Source organism: Nyctibius grandis, chromosome 5, assembly GCF_013368605.1.
Source record: "Nyctibius grandis isolate bNycGra1 chromosome 5, bNycGra1.pri, whole genome shotgun sequence".
Taxonomy (NCBI): Eukaryota; Metazoa; Chordata; class Aves; order Nyctibiiformes; family Nyctibiidae; genus Nyctibius; species Nyctibius grandis.
The window spans coordinates 90,925,754-90,947,410 of record NC_090662.1 but is presented as its reverse complement, the minus strand read 5'-3'; the positions used below and the strand labels follow the sequence as shown (position 1 = coordinate 90,947,410).

Here is a 21,657-nt window from a genome sequence, read left to right as displayed (position 1 = left end):
AGATTAGGTCTGCTGCGTTTAGCCAAGTTTTCAAAACTTCCAAGGATGGAGGCTCCATTACCTAACCTGCATCATGCATATATATAATGCAGTTAAACTCATGCAACCAGTTTTTGGGCAGACATTAAGCAGATGGGCAAACTCAGGCCTTGTAATCAGAAACAAATGAAAATACCATAGCAAGCTAAACTATCTTTGGTATTAGGAATGATGCTATAATGAAATACAAGTCTTAGCCACTGTAGTAAATCTTTAATATTGGGAATCGTAGTGGCTTTCTTGTCTGCTCTTTTACTATATATGAAGACTAGAGGAAACAATTATCTGATACTCTATAGACATTTCTGCAACATTGACAGGAAAAGGGAAGTTAAAACCTAGAATCAGGCAAGAAAAAATCCTATTCTGATATACCTCTTCCCTGGAAGTCAAGGTAACAATGAAGGGAACCATGGCTCAAGAAACCATGTTCAGTGAATACTGTCCTCTTCTCTACTGCTCTTGATAACCCATTTTTATTTTTCTTAGTAAGTTCTTGCAAATCAACAAGGAAACTAACCTTAAGAGCAGCAGTAGCTCAGAACTGGGTTGAAATGATGCTGGTACGTGCCAGAACCGCAGCACAGCAAAGGTAAACAAGGAAGTTGCTGCTGCTGCCATAATTCTACAGGGCAGCAGACAGGGAAGGGAAAGGTTTGAAGTGACAGAGAAGTGCGCCTGAACTTTTATCTGCTGTGGAGGGAAGATACTGAGGCTGAATGACACCCAGAAGGCTCCCTCGGGGTCAAAAGACATTAAGAAAAGAAGATCTGCACACACTGTCTCCAATCTACATACAGACAAAGATAATGTAACAGATGGAGCACATTGGTAAATGGAGACTTCTCAAAGAACAGTTAATTTTAAGATAATAGTGATAAGGAAATTAATAGAATTTGGTCTTCTGAAACTCTAATGGGTTCGTGATCATTGCTTTAACCCCTGACTTCCACAGATGTTTTGTTCATACCATATGCTTCTTCAATAAGAGCACAGTAAGGATTAATGCCAGTGCCACTGCGTTTGGATTCCTGCTCTCCAAGCCTCAGGATGTTCTCCAGCCCATTCAGTGCTACTTGCACAATCTTTGAGTCCATTACTGTAAGGAGGTCGCAGAGTGGTTTGATGCATCCCAGTTCTACTAAATATCTGAAAAACACCACATGAAACCCAGTAAATTGTCTGTAAATTATAACTGGTGTAGCCATTTAAGCACTTAGTGTGAAGGTCTAAGAACCAAAACAATCAGATAAAGTATCAATTCAATTGCAGGAACTAGAGAAATCACAGACATCTATTTGTATCTAGTCATTTCTGATGAAACAATGAAAACAGAACTTTAAAATACCTTCTCTGTCTTTCTATATATACGTAGATATGAAATAATTTGTGTAACTTAGATTTATAATTCTATAACTATAATTTATAAATATTTTATATTAATAGCAACTATATTAATTTAACTTATTTATAATTTTATTATTTTATTTTATACAAAATTGTGTATAAGCATAATGTACTGCTATAAGTTAAACAGGAAAAACAATGCACACAATGCCCTTGTCTTAGGGGCTGAGCTACTCCTCTCCAGACTGCTAATGCACTTTGTTACACTCTACAATGACCACTAGGAAATCAGTTTAAAAGTTGCATTTCGTTTTTTCACACAAGAGAAACGGTTCAATGAATAAGTATTACATCTGAAATTTTATGTGATTTCTCCCTAGAGGAATGAATGGCTCATTCACAACTCAATACAAAGATGTGGTCTCTCTGGAGACAAATGCATTGGAAGCATACAGAAAGGTTTTCCAGTTTCTAGGTTATTAGTTTGATTCTTGCACAAACGCTAATCCACCCAATTGCATTGAAAGATTTGAACTATTTCGTACTTGATCTGTTCAGCAGAGCCTCCAGATGTTGCATTTGTGATTGCCCAAGCAGCTTCCTTCCTTGTCCGAAACTCAGCCGTTTGCAAAATATTTATAAGAGCTGGAAAGATATGGGCATCTATGACTGTCTGCAAAAAGAAATAACATGTCAGGGTTATAATAAAAATTAGAAATAACTTCCTTGTTCTGAGCTAGTTAATGTCTATCCTCAGCTCAACACATTAAACAATAAAACATTAACTTATCAAGGGCCAAAAATCAGTTTTCAGCTTTACATTCAGACCCTAGATATCGCCAGTGTCTGTGCTTATCCCAGAAGAATTCAAAACACGGTCAGATGGAAGTGACTGCCATATCTAATGTGTTACTTAATCATGCCTTGACAGCAAAAGAATGCCATACTTCCCTTATCCTTCCAGGCAGTGAACCACTCAGCTATCAAGTCAATAAACCACTAAGTCATTACGATCCTCTAAACAGAGAAAAAAACCTCATAGCCTGCGTGTCATACAACATTTCCACTGGGTGAGACAACAGAGCAAAGAACCAGTAAAGGCAAATTCAAAGAAAGCCAAAGAGATGCTTCTCGAGGAGCTCCGCAGAAGAAAACTAACAGATTACATACAGCAAACAGTTCACGGTGTGGATGGATACCCAGTGGAAAAAAAACAACTGTTTGATATTTCTTTTCCCCTTCCTGTTTGTCTGGGCATCCATCCCACATATCAGTTGTACTGAAAATCCCACGAACGCCGTCTCCTTTACCACAGAATCTGCACAGCAACCTGAGGCCCTCGAGGAAAACCACTTACACTTCCATCATGCCATGTTATATTAGATTTGTACTTCACAAAGAATATTTGGCAAAAAGTCCTTAACTGAAATTAAGGGAGTGAAACATCTCCCTTATGAGGAGAGGCTGAGGGAGCTGGGTCTCTTTAGCCTGGAGAAGAGGAGACTGAGGCGTGACCTCATTAATGGTTATAAATATGTAAAAGGCAAGTGTCATGAGGATGGAGCCAGGCTCTTCTCAGTGACATCCATTGACAGGACAAGGGGCAACGGGTGCAAGCTGGAACACAGGAGGTTCCACATAAATATGAGGAAAAACTTCTTTACAGTGAGGATGACTGAACACTGGAACAGGCTGCCCAGAGAGGTTGTGGAGTCTCCTTCTCTGGAGACATTCAAAACCCGCCTGGACGCGTTCCTGTGTGATATGATCTAGGCAATCCTGCTCCAGCAGGGGGATTGATCTAGATGATCTTTCGAGGTCCCTTCCAATCCCTAACATTCTGTGATTCTGTGAAAGTTTTGAACATGAATGCTGGAACCAGCTATTTAAAAAAAAGACAAAAAAAAATATCTTCAAAAAACAGGATGCATTTTTCCCCCAACATATTTTACTGGGAAAAAGCAATTTTTAAAAATATAGAAAAGCAACACACTGTAAGGGCATTTGGAACATGAGACCATCTGCCTCATTAAGGTTATCAGATCAAGGACCTTTCAGCTCAGAGAGAGATATAAATAACAGGAAAGTCATAAATAAAACATACAGTGACACAAACCTGATAGATAAGGGATAAGAGAGACAATCACAAAGAGAGAAAGTCTCCAGTCACTAATTAATGGGCAATTAAGAAACTACAGGCACAGCTTTGCAGAGAGCTAGCCTGGACTTCGTAATTGATAAAGACAGGGACAAGTAGGACTGTGCAAAACTTAATAACGAATGTTTTCTTAACTATCTTACCATGTAACCTCCCTCTTTAGCCCCTACAAGTGCTGTAAAGATTAGGTGTTAGCAACTGAGACCAGCGTGAGTGAATTTGGGCCAGGAACTAAATCAGACCTCAAGAGAAACCCCTGTGTCTATGGGGCCAGCAACTGGAGCAGGTAGGGATCTCAGCATCAGTAGCTGGTGGGGCCATGGACTAGGGAGCATGTTTTCTGGGGTGCCCAGAAAGGGTGAATTCAGGGCCAGCAACTGGTGTCAGACCTTGGGTGAAGGGACCTGCAACTGCAGCAGGTGAGGGTCCTAGCATCAGCCACTGGGGCAGATTCACAGTCCATAGGGCCCGTGTGCCTGGATGCCAGCTCCATGAGGTGGAGGGGATTTACGTTTTCCCCAAATGTGGTGGTGGGACTGGAGAAGCACAGTATACACTGTGCAAATTGCAAATAGCAAATTGCTTGCAAACTTCAAGCTGGACTAGGTGGCAAGTAGGAGGCCCATGATCCAGGCATGGACAGAGGGCATCTGCTGATATTCAAGGGATCTGCAATTGTGGGGATGCTTGAGACAAATGTGTGCATCTGTTTGCTAGCAAGAACCAAGCTGAACTAGCCCGTGAGTAGGAGACAAGTACAGTGAGTTAGGAGAGCCCAGGATCCAGGTAAGGACAGCAGACTGGCAGAGAGCCCACACTGATATTCCAGAGATCTATGAATGTGCATGTGTGCGTGTAGATCTGGAGAGTGAGGACATGCATGTTTTCACTAGTGAACTTCAGTCCTGATCAGCTGGAGAGGAGAAAAGGGACTTGGCAGTCTACATTTACATTTTATGTGAGTTCAGGTAGCACTATACAAGGGTGGTGTTGAGGTGGAAGCCTTATAAGAACAGTGCCTTAAGGGATATTAAGTATTCTCTACCAAAAGAGCTTGATATAGATGTAGGACAGGATATGTGAGGGCATTAGTAGTTTACTATTCTAGCAAAGAACAATTCAAAAATCTCATTATCACTTCTTAAATCCTCTCCCTAAAATAAAACTTTTACATGAGATTTATTTCCTTAGAAAGTGTCTTCTCAAAACCAACTTCTTTAGTAAGTACTAAAATCAGAGCATGATACATGCAACTAAGTCAGCACATCTTAGCTGACAGGTAGCAACATACTTTGAGCCTTCTTAATGCCAAAAAAAAAAGTTACTTTAAAATGTTTCAATTTAAACTTGTAAAATAGCAGATTTCCAGAACAAAGGGAACTAGCAATGGGAGGGCAGCAAGTGGGAGAATCAGAAAAGATCATTATTTTCCTTCTGGCTCAATGAATTTTGAACTCTTTGCTTCAATGTAAAGACTGGTGGGTAAAATTATGCTTCTCAGAGTGGAGAAACGTGCATTTGAACTTTTTCAGAATGAACTGAATCCAGATCTCACATGCCTTGGGTGAGTGCTCTTATTTCTGATTCTACTTATTTCTATTTATTTCTATTTCTCATTGTATTGTATAAAAGGCTATGGCCACCTTGTTTACTTTCTGCTCTACAGTGAAGCTGGCTATCTTTACCCAAGCAGAACAGGTTAAAACACCACGATGAACTGCAGCATCTCACAAGGCACTTTACTGAAAGAGGCTGGCTCAAGAGAGTAGCAGATTATCAGTCACTATATTTTTGTTTCCTACTGCTTGACATGCAATGTAAGTGTTGTCTTAACTGTCCCTCTGTAGTACAGCAAAGTTTTTCAGCTAGCATTCTGTTGACAGTTGAAACTCTCAGAGCTTAGATTTTTTTTTTAAAAAATACATTAACTAGGTCAGAAAATAGTTTGCTTTAACCTTAATATCTTCACTAGATTTCAAAAGCCCAACAAGGGTGGAAACAATAAAGCATTAATACAGAGAAAGTGCTAGCAGAATCTATTATTTATACCCCATGTCTTGCAGCCTTGCCCACAACAGTTACTCTTAAAAGCAAACTAGAATGCCTAAGGATTCCTAGCTCTACTACATTTTACATGGGAACAACAGTTATTGTGGAAACAGACCATGTTTCCCTTTCAATTAAATTGCTTTTAAGTGATAAAAAAGTAAACTACTGAAACAATTTTTGTTTTTGGTTTTTTTCTTGAAGAAAAGCAAACCTCAGGCAGAGCAAAACCCTAAACGACTGTGGCAGAACGAGGTACCCAAAACTTCTGAGGATTTAGAAAGTGTTAATTCAAATTACTTTATTCTTTTGGCATTACTATACTCTGCGTGCCTGACGTGGAAGTGGGTTGAAGACTAAGGTAATGTAGTGCATATGAAAATGCTCCAGATAAGCACAGCTTTCAAACAAAATGAACACAGTCAAGGGGTTTCAGTTCAACAAGCAAAACTTAAAAGAAACACTCCAAAACCTGTATCATTTTATATTATTTTTTTCCAATCCAAATTACTCTTGTCCTTGCACGTAAGAACAAAACATACAAACATCCTACTTCCAACAGCAATCAACATCAGATGTACAGAAAAGTGTAAACTCTAGTCATGTGTATTTTTCTTTTTCTCCTTTTCAAGTATTCACAGCTGCGGCAATGAGTTCTGGTTTGACTACACCTGTATGAGAAGATATGTTCTCATTTGTCCTAAACACAGCACCTAGGAATTCCTGATGCCTCCTCCTTCAAGGATCTTGCTCAAAACCAAAGAACAATCATTCCTCGTTCACCTTTTCAGGTGCCACTCACGTTTCTACAGCATTCTGCCACATCTCCCTTCGCTTGTCTCATAGTCTACGAAGTTGTTCCTCATGTGGAATCCAGTTGACATTTTATGGCCCCTCCTTACCACCCACTCCTACCATATCCTCTGAAGATGGATCCACATACAGGGCAACAGTGAAGATTTATATTAGAACAAGAATAAGGATTCGCCTTTGGGTTTTTTTAATCCTTTCCTGATGATTTCCAATATTCACATTGGTTTTAGGCTGCTACTACTAGGCACTGAGGTGGCACCTTCAAAATACATTAGAAATCTCTTTTCTGCATAATGGGTAACCCAGAGCCCATCCTTTAATATATTAAACACTGAAATGTTTGCTCAGCTGCATCCATTTGCATTTGTTGGAACTGAATTCCATCCTGACTTGTAACTACAAATCTTTCAGAAAACTGAAATTGAATTTTAGTTGAAATTTGAATTTTCAAGTTTAACTTGAAATTGAACTGAATTGTAATGCTCACTCCTTCAGTAAATCTGGCTCTCACTTTTGAAGTGTCAACTTTTTTGTCTTTGTTTTTTGTATATTTTTTTTAAATATATGTTATCCCTGTTATCCCTTGGGTTGCCTGTCTCTTGGAAACATTCTATCCTTCTTATTTATTTTAATCAAGCTTCTTCATTTTATAGTATTTGATTTTTAAAGAGCGAAGCTACATAAAAGTGAATTTTCAGAGTTTTATTACGTCTGCATGGATGTTGAATCTAAATACATTGTAGTCATTGTTAGGGAGCAGGTCTTCAGCAACATTATATTAAATTAGTATTTTGAGCTGGTCAATACCAAGTGAATTTGCTTTTCCTTCTTTGAGTTCCCACAAATAGATCACTTATGGTATGTAAAAATACACATATACATTTAGTATGCAAGTGTTGGCATCATGTGTCTACACACGATTCATCACATAAATGTGAAAGCAACCAAGTCTTACAGCATGACTGTTCTCCTGCTCCTGCAAGCTCTCTCATTACCTTTAACAAATCAAGTTTACAGTCACCACCCTAGCTGGCAGCTGTGAATATAGCCCTACTACTATGATCCCCTCCTCCTGGCTGGAAATTTCAGTTCATACAGGCTTCTCAGCTACTTGTGTTACAGTTACCTTGTTTATTGATTTTATTTACAACTGCTTTTTAAGTAACATAGCAAATATTTGTAAGCCAAAGCTGCTTAACATCATGGCATGAGTACAAAATCACTGCCATCTGAGAGTCAGAAAGGAAGCACTTCATATCTCTGTTCTAATGGACTTTCATGTTCTTGACACAGACACTTAAGCCTACATACTCCAAACCATGTACAAAGCAAACTTCTAGCCTGTTTACACAAGGTTGCTACTGCTGTCAGGAAGAACCTGCACTATAATGAAAAGCACCTTGTTGAGGTGTCTCCGGCTTTTAGGGTCTGTCATACAAAAAAAACCAAATATAGCAATATACACCGCTGACTGCTGAGCTTTTCAGGCAGAATAAAGGAATCAAAGGTATTCTAGCTCTGTAGCACTCAGTGTGGTATGATGTATGGGATTCACCACATGTAGAAGCCTGAAAACAGATTTTGTACTTAAATACACACTTAAACCTGAAAATGATTAATCTTTGACTTTTGCTGGTCCTCAAACAAATATGACCTTGTCAGCAATGCCATATTTTGCTCCTAATTGAGACACTTTTTGAAGGACCCACCACAAGCACGTGAAGATTTTAGACCACTTGTGCAAACTATAGCATAAACCAAACACACTTTATATTTAAGTAATTTGATACACAGTTTGCCTGTGTAAACCACAACTCTGTGTGAATCATGTCATTCCTTCTCCATGTCCCCAGCGTTACTGTGGTCTTTTTGGAGAAGGACCTCTGACCATTCTTAGCTTGTATCTTTACCCCAATTTATAAAAATGTATTTCATTCCAGAGTTTTTAAAACTGACAGGCAATGTATCATCTGCTACACTTGCCCATGTCTCACTTCAATAAGGATAGGAAATTCTAAAGGAAGAAAAAATTTTGGCACAGATCCTGTTGCTACCATGCCTAGCCATACTCAGGTTTCCAGGTGTTCTTGTGAGAATTTAAGGTATATTAGAGAAGAAGTGGTAAGTTTCTTAACCTGTCAACAGGAGAGAACTCCTATGATGTCTTCACTGTCAGATATGGAAGATTGTGTCTGATGTATTGCCTTTCATAGCTTTTCAACGGGTTGCGAAGTTAGACACAGAACATTTTCTGAGGTACGTGATAGCCTTTCATACCCTTCAGAAGGGCCGACAGTCAGGATTTAGCTTCAGTTGTGCGGTTCTCCTTCTGACTCCCAGGAAGGTGTAGTTCCCCTTCTCCCTGACTGGGGAAGCTATCCACTGAAGTACAGCAAAGCTGTATACAAACTAGGAAATTAACAAACAAAAACTATACTTAGTGACAATCATGACTGCATCAGGATATACACATCCAACCCAAACCTTAAAAGCACAGAAATAAAGAGGGGAGAGACTGCTGTATTCCACCACACTTTTCTGTTGCCTAGGCACTGTTGATAACACACTCTGAAAAGGCTTTCACTTCCACCGTTGGTGGGGAAAAAAACCCCAAACCTCCTGTATTTTAATATTAGCTACAAAAGAAAGTTCAGCACTTACTTTCACACATTTCATGCATGTTAACGTTTATTGCCTTAACACTAGAAAGGGTTTACTCGATTGTGTTTGAGTGCAAATGTAATGGTGATAGGCTGCTATCTCATCTTTTAGAAATGGCAGTGAAAGCCTTTGGAGTGTGCTACCAAACAGTAGTGTAGGCAGCATGAAAGTGGAAATGAATATAGAAGTCCTTCCCTCTAACTTTATATTTCTATACCTTAGAGTGGGTGGATGGAGGGAGTGTAACCCAATGCAATCTTAAACAACACTAAATATAGCTCTGTCTGTTAATATTGGTTAGGCAAAATACCTATTAGATTTACCAAAATATTTCATTTTCTTCTTGGATGTGCAGAAGGGATGGCTAAATTATGGCTTGAGCACTACCCAAAGTATTCTAACATCCCAGCTGCTCTGGAGCAACAATGCACTCACTAGTTAGATCAGCTGGTAACTTGCAATAATGTGGCTTACTATGCCAGGTAGGCATTTACCTTTCAGGTAAAAAAATTACCATGTACTGAAGTTATTCTTGTCTGATTTCTAAAGACTGTGCACGTTCAAAATCCAATTAGAATCATACAGACTGGAATAGATCTGGCTACAGTCTATGACCTCTAGTAGGAACTGTCGAGCAATTTGGAGGGACTGGGGAGAAAGAAAAATAAATTATTTAGTTTAGAGCTGAAGCTAGCATTTTAGAATTCCTTCTGTAAGGAAGACCAGTTCTCAAGAAGTAATGTTTTAAATCATCACAATACAGAATTAATTTAGAGAAAGAAAAAAAATACCTCAACTCACAGATGAAACAGGTTCATCCACGAACTTAGTTAAATCAGATATTCTTCCCAGATGGGAATTATCCTTTGTCCTCACAGCTACTGAAAACAGACCAGGCTTTTATTCTCCATTTTAGCATATGACCATCTTCCAGAAACACTTTACCAAAGAGCATTTTCCAACTTCAGAAATTATTTTAAAGTGTTTTTCAGCTCAAATGTTTACAGTTATTTTGACACTGAGTAGGAGTTGTCTGAAGTAATACCTCAGAGAAGGACTTTTCTGAGAAAAGCAGATGCATCAGCTCTGGAGCTGAAAGGAGGTTTCATCACACCGTCTATGTCACATGACACTCTCTAGGTTAAGACTAGAAACTAAAGAATTAGAGCCTTTTTGGAATTTTGTTACACATCTGTGATGAGACTTCCCTTTCAACACAAGAGAATCATTGCAATTACACCTGCAATTGCCAATTTTACTACCGAGAAACAGTGGCCTCGAGGATCTCCAATCAAGCATGTTGTAAACATTCTCCAATGTCCTTTACTTCACAACTTTCCTCTAACAGGCCTCCTTCTGCAGTTCCAAAAATCTAAGCCTCATGACAGACATGATTTGCAATATGTCGTAATTACCAGGCTAGTCATCTCCTGCTCAGAATCAGAAACACTATTTTTTAATCTCATTTTTATCACTGCCAGTATAGATTAAATTGGGTATGCACTTAGGGCACTCAGTGTTTCACTACATAGCATGTGTGAGCTCAGAGTTCGAAGGCAGCTCAGTTACTCTGAATGGGGGCCTGAGGGACTCTTAAATGAACTATTTCACTCAAAAGCTTTCACTTTTGAGAAGTTGCTTCTCACATTTTTTCCTGGACTTGAGTAACGCATCGACATGCTTCCAGGCTTGTCTGTGACACATCCTAAGGCGGCTGCTTTAGGCTGAATTCTTTTAAATCTACATGGATTTTGGTGATTTGGTTGACACTGTTTTCTTCCTGATGCAAGAATCCTGAGAAAAAAAAGCTTACACACACACAACCACAACAACTATTTTTCTATGCAGAGTTAAGGGGTTTTTTGAACATCTAAAGAATCACCTGCTAGAAATGAAGGTGCAATATTAATGGTTCACAGCATTAATTTCCTTCTCCCTGCCTTCCCTCCTCACCTTTCCAAGTCACAAAGCAATTCTAATCTGTTCTCAGCAGAAAGAGGGCTGATCTAAACTGGTGATAAGACACCCCAAAACCTTTAAAAACTATTTAACACACACATGCATAGATGTACCTAATGATTTTGTTTAGCTAGATTAGCCAAATTTTGTTTTAACAAAGGAGAGACTATTTTATCCTTACTTGTTTTCAAATAAAGATGTGAAAACAGTTTAGAAGACAGAGGATTACCAAGGGTGTAGTTAAGACTCTCCACCTAAAGCCTTACTTTTACATGTCTCAGTAGTGGATACCAGGTGTAAGAATACTGTGCAAACAAAGGCAGGCACTTACTCCTTCACCTGAACAGGACGATGTGGTACAGTGAATACTTCTGTAGAAGTCACAGAAGTGATTACACTATTAAAATAGCTTCCAGTGCACTAGAATTTAAGTTACCTCTAGGACTCTTCACAACTGTATCTTCAGTAGATCAAGAATATGAAAATACAGATCCTGAAGTTTTGAAAAAATGCTCTAATAACAAACTTTACTTTCTATTGCCACTTCCGATACTTATTTCTTTATGGAATGACTTGTATGGATATCTGATTTTCTCAAGCTCTTCTTTTTCTTAAGTCTGCAATATTCCTATATGATTGTGCATCCTGAAGCAACCCTCTAACGGACTTGGGAAAAAATACAAAGTTAAGAAAATGTATTGGGCTGGATTGTTTCCCAGAAAATACTCTTGGACTTCCCAGGAAAAGCAGAAATGGCCTTCTAGAGAAAAAATACTGCTCCTCCCTGTTTCTAAAGTGGTAGCAGCATGGATAAAGCAGCCAGAAGATTTTTCAGTGCAAGAAATGCAAAGGCAAAAACATTTTTACCTTAGTAGAAGCAGCAGTAACTACCTTCTCTGCATTGCTAATTGCACAGCAATTACAATTGCTGATGCAGGAAAAAACAGTGGTACAGTTGCTGATTTTACACAGCACTTTTTGTTAGAAATTCAGCTAATCCACAGATTAACACACAAACCACAATAAAGGCCGAATCTAAGTTCTTGGAGCTCTACCAAGGTCAGATTAAGTAACCACGCCATTCTCTACATCTGACAAAAAACCCCACGATCTTCAGTGGCAAAAGCAAAATCTTGACTGAGAAAGCCAGAGCAAATACAACTGTAGGAGGTTTCTTTGCTCACAGCAGTTCCACTTCCATCTTAGTCACATCCTTACATCAGACAAGAAGGACCTACAGAGCTTTCCACCTTTGTAAGTTTTTTTTTCTTGCCTAGTGATTTCCTAACATAAGCATCTCTGAAGTTAGATGAGCATTTGCTCTTAATTCCAGAAAGATTAGCACAGACCGAGTTATCTTCCACAACAGTATTAACTTTATTTCCTATGCTTTCTGAGATGAAGATCTCATTCAAGGTATTAAGGATTTATGCTGCCCCTTCAGCAGCTGAATGTTCTTTATAAGGGAGAATGTATAACCAAAAGATTGCAAGTGCCACCTGCCAAGGATAGAACACACTTTTTCCTCAGGAAAAACATGCAGGCTTTTTAAAATCTTCTGAAAGTTTTCTGCAAAAAGTAATTCCATCCCTTGGGCGAAAAGGGTTAACCACTTCATGCTAACTCTGATCATATAGAATGAATAATCCAGAGCCATCAGATATAAGACTAGCAAGTGTCAGGCTGCCTTCCAAGGAAAAGGATATGGAGGAAAGTAGTACTGCTTGGCCACTTTCGCCAATGTATTATGGGACTTGGTTTACTTTCTGCGTGAACATGCATTGTTTCCACCTGGTTACTAAGAAGTGAGACAAATATTTCTAATGTCTAATATTTCTGCTATTTATTTCTATTCCTCAAAGAATAGATACGTCCAACTGGACTTCCACACATCCTCTGCTATCTCTGAAAATACTCTCTGTATCCAGTGAGGTAGAAAAGCATGGAGAAACATAACTTCAGCAGAATTAAATTTGATTTACATGAGGACGCTTTCATCCAACTGCCTTGATGGGAACCTTGCATATTTGTCAGATAAAGCCTGGTTTCACTACAATCTGTTTTTCCATCACTTCTGAAAAAGAGAAGGAATGAGGCATTGACCTTGAAAGCCAAGCAAAAAATTCCCCTAGTGTAGCTGTTCTGAAAAAACTCCATATCCAGGGAAAACAAAATATATTTAGCAGTTTCTTCTTTATCTAGTAAAAGAAAAAAATGTCTCAGGAAGAGATGGTCAATCTCTCATTTATACCATCTGGAGACAAGTCCTGGGAATTCTTCCTGATGGCTGACACTAAGTCCAGACTCAGAAGAAAGAAGTGGTCTTTTGGAGGCCGAATTGTGAAGACGTACATAGGGAGTGAGACTTCCATTTGCTTCCGTGTGCTATCACTTAGCATGAAGGGATTACAAAATTTGGTATAATCATAAAGGACGAATCCCAGTGCAACATGTTAGATATCTTCCATTATTGTTCAGTTTAATAAATAGCAACTTTAGATTTGGCTACGCACAACTACCTGTATCAGAAATTATAAAGAAAATATAAACGGAATAAAGAAAGTATTTTACAATGTAGGTGTCCATATCTGGTGCTGAAATCAAGAAACATGTAAAGTTATTCTATTCTCAAAGTTTGTAGCTTACTCTTTTTGCACTTGAGAATTTCTGTATCTTGGTGATTGTCAAAGGCATGAAGCAAATTATTTAAGACAAGGTTTTCTTGAGCTTAGCCTCATTTTGTCGTTCTCTAGTAAGACCATCTCCCCCCCTTATAATCTGCAGATGATTACAAAATTAAGTAATTTTAATTTGAGAGATGACTGGGCAATTGAAATATTCTAATTATGCACAGAGACTATAATATAATTCTGCTTGAATGTAATTATGTATCTGTCACTGTGTATACACACAAATATGCACTTTATCCACAAAAAATAGTGTACCACCTGATGTGTGTTTCTTCTAGCCTGCAACACAAAGATTACTGATCAAAGCTGAAAAGGTTACCTGGATCTGGGCTCTGTTTCCAGCTGTTATATTAGATATTGTCCAGCATGCTTCCTTTTTGATAGATTCTTTTGGGCTGCTTAGCAAGTGCAGTAAACTCTGCAGGGCTGAACAATTCAGAATTACCTGAATACAAAAGAAAAGAAAAAAAGAAAAAAAAAACAAACAAACCACATCTTAGAGGAAATTTAGGATAAAGAATCACAGGAACAAGGAATACAATGTCTCCAAAATCTAAAAAGCATATCCCATCAGATGATCCCAGAAAGTTAAAAAAAACCCCAAACATAAACAAAACAAAAACCCAGCAAGAATTAAGTGTTTACAGTAAAGCTAATGAGCAAAACAACTGAGTAATTCCGGTAAGAGATCATGCCTTCGTTACGATTTCAATGTGACCTGAACACAAGAAGATACTAAGCCCATTATGACCAAACAAAAATAAGATGACAGTATTTTCCTGTCATCTTGTTTTCTGTATTTTTGGATACTTGGAAGCTCCGACTACTTCTGTTTTCTGTATCAGCTGGCACAGCGGTGCAGACTGTTGCCAGTGTTGTGTCCAGTGACATTATGAATGGGCAATTCTTATAAAAAAAATGTAAAAAATAGCAATTTTACAGAGCAGAAAAGTTGTGGGAAAATCTGCATTTCCAAAATCAAAATTTTAAGTGCCCAAAGTACCAGAGAAAATGCCCCAGAACAGGGATGTTACAAGATAAAATACTTGATTGTCGTGTGGGATAGTGAAGGACTTTTTGACCCTCTGAAATGGCATAACAAGATTTAATGACTGAAAAATGAAATACTTTTTTAAATTAAATTCCAACTTCTTCCAAGTCAGTCAAAAATTGGAAGAGCCTACCAAGAAGCATGGTCGTTTCGTCTTGTATGGCAAAAGCAGGCACCTTAGAAAGACAGTGTGGAACAGAATTTTATGAGAAATTCTTCAGCCTGGTTGTGGAGGTCAAAAGGATGAGAGATTCAAGTTGAATCATGGTGATGACTTCTGATCTTGGAATCTGTGGACTGAATTCCCTTGCTTATATCATATCCCTGCCCTCGTCCCTTCCTAAAACCTTTCCACTCCAAATTAAGATTAAAAAAGCAAGGATTATGGTTCAGGATTGTGTCAGGTACCTGCTGGGACAAGAAAGATTTATTTCTTCTTCATGCACAGTATCTATGCTTTTAGCCATCTCCAAGCACGGGCAATTGTTAATAGTTGGAAATGAGATTAAAGTAAAAGCAGGTTTGTGCTCTGAGGTTGTACAGGAAAGTTTTCAGGCAACTGTCTCGTATGTTGCTCACATATTCAGAAATGTATCAATTGTCAAAGATGGGCTCTTCCTTCTGATTAAGGATTTTTATATACATTCTGTACCCCTCTTTAGCATAGAGCATAAGCTGCAGGCAGGACTATCAAGCTATCCTACTTAAACAGTTCTCTAGAATTTTAGGAAAGCTTATGGTATGCTCCTCTTAAAAAATTATGTGCAACAAAAAAGTTTGAACATTTTCTTGAATTGAAATCTAAGATTTATGCAGTATTTAATAACCTGCATTACATGTTATTTAGTGATCCCTTGTGGCTTTATTTTTAATGAAGCTATGAAAACACAAAATGCACCTCAGTCGTTCTTATGACTGACTTGCAAAACAAATGCCATTGAAAAAATGCCAGAATGCCTATGCAATGCAGCTACAGAAAAAATACTGTAAAAATCAAAAAATTGTGTTAACCTCCTCCAGCTAGTGATAAGATATTCAGTGTCCTACTGCTGCTAACTCGTCTTTATCTCTAATCTCTTTGCCACAGAAATACATAATTCCAAATGATATATTTATACAAATCAAAAAGTAAGCATGGAAAGAAGTCTCAAGATTAGGAACTTGGATTTTAACTTGGGCGTAATTTACATAGAAGGAGTAATTTAACACTTTGCATGGGGAATCGTAAATTTTATGCATCTACACCTCACTGAAAGCATCTTTCTTCAAACTCTTCACGTCATCTCACATCTCTCTCTGCTACCACTGCCTCCTGGATGTCGGTTTCACTGACTTCACTGCACACCTCCCCATTCACAGCTACTACCACTTCTTGATCCCATTTCTGCCATCAGTTTTAGTAGAGTCAACAGATCACCACGGCAAGCCTCTTTAAGCCTGTCACTTCAATCCAGTTTGGTTGTGCATTTGTCAGACAGCTCTGCACCACGCAGGCCTGCTTTTTAGTTTGTGAACTAGAGATGGAGGCCAAGAGTCAGTAAAGTTTCAAGAGCAGTAGCGTACTCTGTACTTTTCTTCCTCATATTACCAATTGAACCTCACAAAAGGGTGTCAGAATGCACAAAGAAGTGGGAAAAAAACTTTACGATAAGGTACAACAGCAGAAGCCGATAACTGGAGCTTCTGGTCTACATGTAAAAAGAGACTGCCACCAGCCAGTGGATCACAGGTAACACATGTATGCAAGGCATGGACTCTCTGCTCCCACAGATTTTAAAAACTGGTGGAAGCTGCTCTCTTGCAAAACCTACCAAGCAGCAGGATGACAACCTAGTGCCTCTGAAGCATCAGGTTTCCTGCCTCCCAGTTTAATTCCAATACAGTGGTGGGAGTCACTGACTCCTACCAATGCTTCTCCAAACATGTGCCCAGACACAGCTACAGACCATCCAAACTCTGACCACACACTTCTTTTTGGTATATTCTTCATAGACTGTCAACAGCATCAAATGTGACAGGCCTTCGATGGTCCTACCATGGCACATCACTCAGCATAAAATTCAGCCTAAGAGTCAGACTTGCTTTAAACAAACCAGAAAAAAACCATCAAACCTGGAATGGTATTGCACAGCTATATACAAATCCCAGACACAGCTATATAAGAATCACCAGCAGCTCGGGACTGAACAGGAAAAACTATGAAAACCACCACATGTTTTGAGGCAACTAGTGTCATCAATCCTTCACTTTCAAACTTCAAAAAGAGCAAGAGGAGGTACTTGTGAATAGGTTACCACAACTAACAGAAATATGAACTATGGTACAACGCAAGAGAAAGTGAATCTATACCTGGGTCTGGATATCATCTCCTGTGACGATGTTCCCAACAGCTCGTAAGGCAGGAGATACAACTTTGTAGTCGTTGTGCCTAAAATTACCAAGGAAAGATCTAAGTGTTAACCATCCTGAAGCATCTCCATCTTTACACCCTCAAAGAAGGAACACCCATCAGCCAGGGGAAAACTTCCCTGCTAAACCTGACTTAACTCTCACTATTTGAATCAAAATACTCTGATTTTAAACTAATGGTAACTCTTTCTAGGGTTTTAAATATGTAGGCCTTCAGATATCGTTCAGCAGCATAAAAACAAAATATGAGATTAACAGAATACAAGTAGTTCAGAGTATAGGCATCCTTGGGATGGAAAAAGTAATGAGCTTTAACTATGAAACACAATACAGCACGCACAAAGGCAGAGAATGAGACAGAGGAACATGGAGAGAAGCTGTGTGTTTAACCTGTACAGCTGTTTGACCATCTTCTGTCATCGTATGCATCTCCCCATCATCGCTGTTAAATCAGGATTGGAATAGGAAGGGTGAACTAAGGAATTTTTTTCTCAAATTAAAATACGCCTTTATAAAAAAGGTACCTTACGTAACACATTCTGTTCATTAATCCAGCATCAGATTTGCTTTAACCTTAAAAGTCTTAATAGTCTTTTTTATATACATCACTGAAAACCATTATTTCTTGTTCTTAGGTAACTGAATGCTCCATGTCCTTCCCTTAGACCTGAAGAAATGGCTCTGAACAAGGCCAGTCTCCCTGACCCCATCTCCCACAGCTACACTTTACTGACCAAAGTGTGTGTATACTCTTCTACAGTAAGGGTTTAGGAAATGATTTACATCAAGTACCCCTTACTGTCAATTATAGTAAATTTTACTATTTCTTGCATTTCTATCTTTGATATCCTTCAGCAATTTCATTGGTAGGTAATTATAACATGGACTTCGATAGCACAGAGAAAATTCCAGTATATATTATGGATTTTACAAAAATGTAGCTCTTAGGTGCAGGAAAAAATCTCTTAAGAAACAGCAAAACTAGTACAAGAAAAGTTCCCTTGTTACTGTTACTCATGACAAACAGAGAAGACTGAACACAGACAGGCAAAACTAAAACTCAAATCTTGCTTTTTGGAAATTACATTTCAACACATATCTAATTAAACTTCCTATTGCTGGAACCTTGATTTTAGGGAAAAGAGTAGATAGTACATTTGCTCAGAACAAATTTCTTACATCAGCAATTCCACAAGTCTTCTGCAGACTCCTGCATCAATCACAGCCTGGATTTTATCATTGGGGCCATCAGACAAATAGGACAAAGCCCAGCAGGCATCAGCTAATACATCTGTATCATTGACGAAGAGCAGCCAGGAAAGCACACTAAGACAAGGTGAAACCTGTAAGACATTAAGAGGAGATATATACATTGTGCCGTTAAAAGGGACAGAAGATCTATTAACATGTCAGTTAATTTTGTATGTGACGCTACAGGACTAGGCACTGGCATCTCAAGGTTCAACGCTCAGAAAATTTCAGACCTCGGTAGCACTCTGATGCAGGGCAGTAGCTACACAAGTACAGAGGAGCATATCAGCAGAAAAGCACTATGAGAATCCTTCAGCCTCTACAGTACAGTGTCTGGCAACTTAAACTCATACTTGTCCGCTACAATGTGCCATACTTTGCACTACAGCAGCCAAGATGTACAGAGTTTTGTTCTGCTGTGGGATGGTCAACTCCAGTACAGGAAGAGTAACCAAAACCTAGGAGGCACCTAGTAACCAAAACGAGGAACGGCTGAGGGAGCTGGGGTTGTTTAGCCTGGAGAAGAGGAGGCTCCGAGGTGACCTTATTGCAGTCTACAACTACCTGAAGGGAGGTTGTAGTGAAGTGGGAGTTGGCCTCTTCTCCCGGGCAACTAGCGATAGGACAAGAGGACACAGCCTCAAGCTTCGCCGGGGGAGGTTCAGGTTGGACATCAGGAAGAATTTCTTTACAGAAAGGGTTATTAGACATTGGAATGGGCTGTCCAGGGAGGTGGTGGAGTCACCATCTCTGGATGTCTTTAAGAAAAGACTGGACATGGCACTTAGTGCCATGGTCTAGTTGACAGGGTGGTGTAGGGGCAGCGGTTGGACTCGATGATCCCTGAGGTCTCTTCCAACCTGGTTGATTCTGTGATTCTGTGATTCTGTGAGGCAGCTATATTAAAACAGTGGTTGTGAATCTAGGCCCAAAGGACTAAATACACTCAAAAACTTCATCTGTAAGAAGCGCATACATTGTTTCAGAGAAATTCTGAAATATTTCTGCTATTTAGTTTAAGTTTCACCACCTTAAGTCTCACCTCACCAGGAGCTTATTTGGCTACCACCACCTCACAACATACTTCCTTTCAAACATCTCTTACCTTGGCAAAATCTGGAGGAGGATTTTTCCCTCTGCAGAGGTTGGATAGAGCCCATACAGCATTTCGGGTCATAGTGAGACGGTTCTGTTTTGAAAGCAATCTAAAACAAACCAACAAAAATTTCCAACCTTTGCTTTTTAAAAATCAAAGCCAGGCAACCCTGTAGAGTCAACTGCATTAATCATTAAAATAAATTCAGGCCTACATTTTAACATACACCAGGGCAAACTATGCTATATATTTTTTCTATAAAAATGCATCCTGAGGAACATCACGCTTGATGGCTGGATACTAACACACATGCTAGACACATGAATCCTAGTATCCCGACAAGAACAACCACCACTACACTAAAAGTGTGTTCATTTAATTGCTTAGATACTGATGTGGCGGATTAACAGTCAAAAGGTACAGGAACTGTGACAAAATCACTCTAAGTAGAAGGATGTGCAAGTAGTTTTGTAGAGTACTCTCTTTGCTGAAATGCATTTTTATGTCAGTCTCAGATTATCAGTCCCACTTTTACACTTTCGTACGTCAACTAGTGAAGGAGAACAGAACTTAGCCTCAGAAAACGCGTGTAATCAGGTTTAGGGCTTCCCAAACATTCAAGACAGTCACGCATCTCGCAGCAAGCACCGTTTACAGACTTTCTGTGCATACTGGCTCCAGTCCCAGTATACGAGAACCTTGCCCACTGGGTTCTTGTTAGAACATGATTCTACAGACCACCCCAAACCAGTCTGTTCCTGCAGCAGCTAAGAGGTGGCATCCACACACTGGGGTGGAATCCACACACCAGCTGCAGGGTTCAACTTCTGCTCCGTAAGACACAGGAAGCCCAACCATGTGATGAACTGTAATACTGACATGTTCATGAGATCTGCATACCAAAACTGCCCTCTCACATTAGGACTATCACACCAACCAAAGCTGCATCAGCCACTGTTACAGGGTAAAACATAGAAAATTCTGATTAAGTATCAGAACATTCTTTTTCACTATGTCATGGTCAAATACCACAACAGGTTGCCCCAGGTGCCCCATTTTCCAAGTTTGACTGGTTAAGTAGTTGAGCAATCTAATCTGATCTCACCTGCTATGAAGAAAGGCTTTGACTAGATGACCTCCAGAGGTGCCTTTCAACTTAAATTATTCTATGACCCTATAATAAGCCCAGGCATCCACCCACTCTGTACAATAAAATAGTTCCAGCTTAGCTGCTCCTAAAACATGTTTCCATTTTAGCTCCATTACAAAAGTATTTCAGGAGCCCCCATTAAAAAGCCTGATCAGTCCACAACAAAATTATTATTCTTCAAGGCAAAAACCAAACTTCAGTCTTATCATACACTCAAGCAAAATTCTGGAAAACATATTAAAACAGACTTACTGCAATAAAGGGGGCAGGATATTACAGTCCAATACATAGTCTCTGCACATAGTGCTGTCTCCAGCAATGTTGCCAAGAGCCCATACTGCCTGCAACGAAAAACAGAATAGTAATTGCTTTTATACTCACAATTCAACCAGTTTAGTGTATGTATGAGAGCGGGAGATACTCTGTTCTCACTGTTAGATCCTGGACAATGTACAGAAGGGGAATACTTTCTGGTTGAGTATCACATATATATACCCAAGCTCATTATATGATTCAGGAATATTTACACAGATCTAAGAGGAATACCAAAGCAGCCAACATGTATGTCTCCAAAGACTTTGCAGGCGGACATAAACTTGCTCTGTCTACAACATAAGAGATGAGCTTATCTCCTCAGGCTTAGTAACATATTAATTCTACGCTCCCCCTGGTTCAGAGCTGGTTCAAGTCCAGATGTTCATAGCACAGGTCAAGCAAGTTTGCATCTACCCAAAAATGTTTGTGTGGAACAGCCCATATTAGTATTTCCTAAGAAGCCATAAAAGCATGCACTGTTTACAGTCATATCAAGAATGCTGACACCAACTAAGATGAAAATAAAAATCTATATGCAAGATAAACCAATATTCAGAATCAAAGAGTTCAGATGGTCATTGGCACATATTCTTTAAGGGAAAACTATACAACACAGAACCAGTGTTGCCTATAAAGACATATGCATGGCAAAACGCAAGGACAGATATTTTC

At 39.1% G+C, this 21,657-nt stretch overlaps 1 protein-coding gene across 1 annotated transcript in view; it reads right to left on the bottom strand.

Moving 5' to 3' along the window:
- KPNA1 (karyopherin subunit alpha 1) overlaps positions 1-21,657 on the bottom strand; it is a 63,598-nt gene that overhangs the window by 13,265 nt on the left and 28,676 nt on the right. The window contains exons 7-13 of the mRNA XM_068400953.1: positions 20,923-21,011; positions 19,530-19,629; positions 18,353-18,516; positions 17,114-17,192; positions 14,033-14,158; positions 1,932-2,059; positions 1,010-1,188 (exon numbers count right to left, since the gene is read on the bottom strand). Coding sequence (XP_068257054.1) covers positions 1,010-1,188; positions 1,932-2,059; positions 14,033-14,158; positions 17,114-17,192; positions 18,353-18,516; positions 19,530-19,629; positions 20,923-21,011 — 865 coding nt within the window. The remainder of the gene's footprint in view (positions 1-1,009; positions 1,189-1,931; positions 2,060-14,032; positions 14,159-17,113; positions 17,193-18,352; positions 18,517-19,529; positions 19,630-20,922; positions 21,012-21,657) is intronic.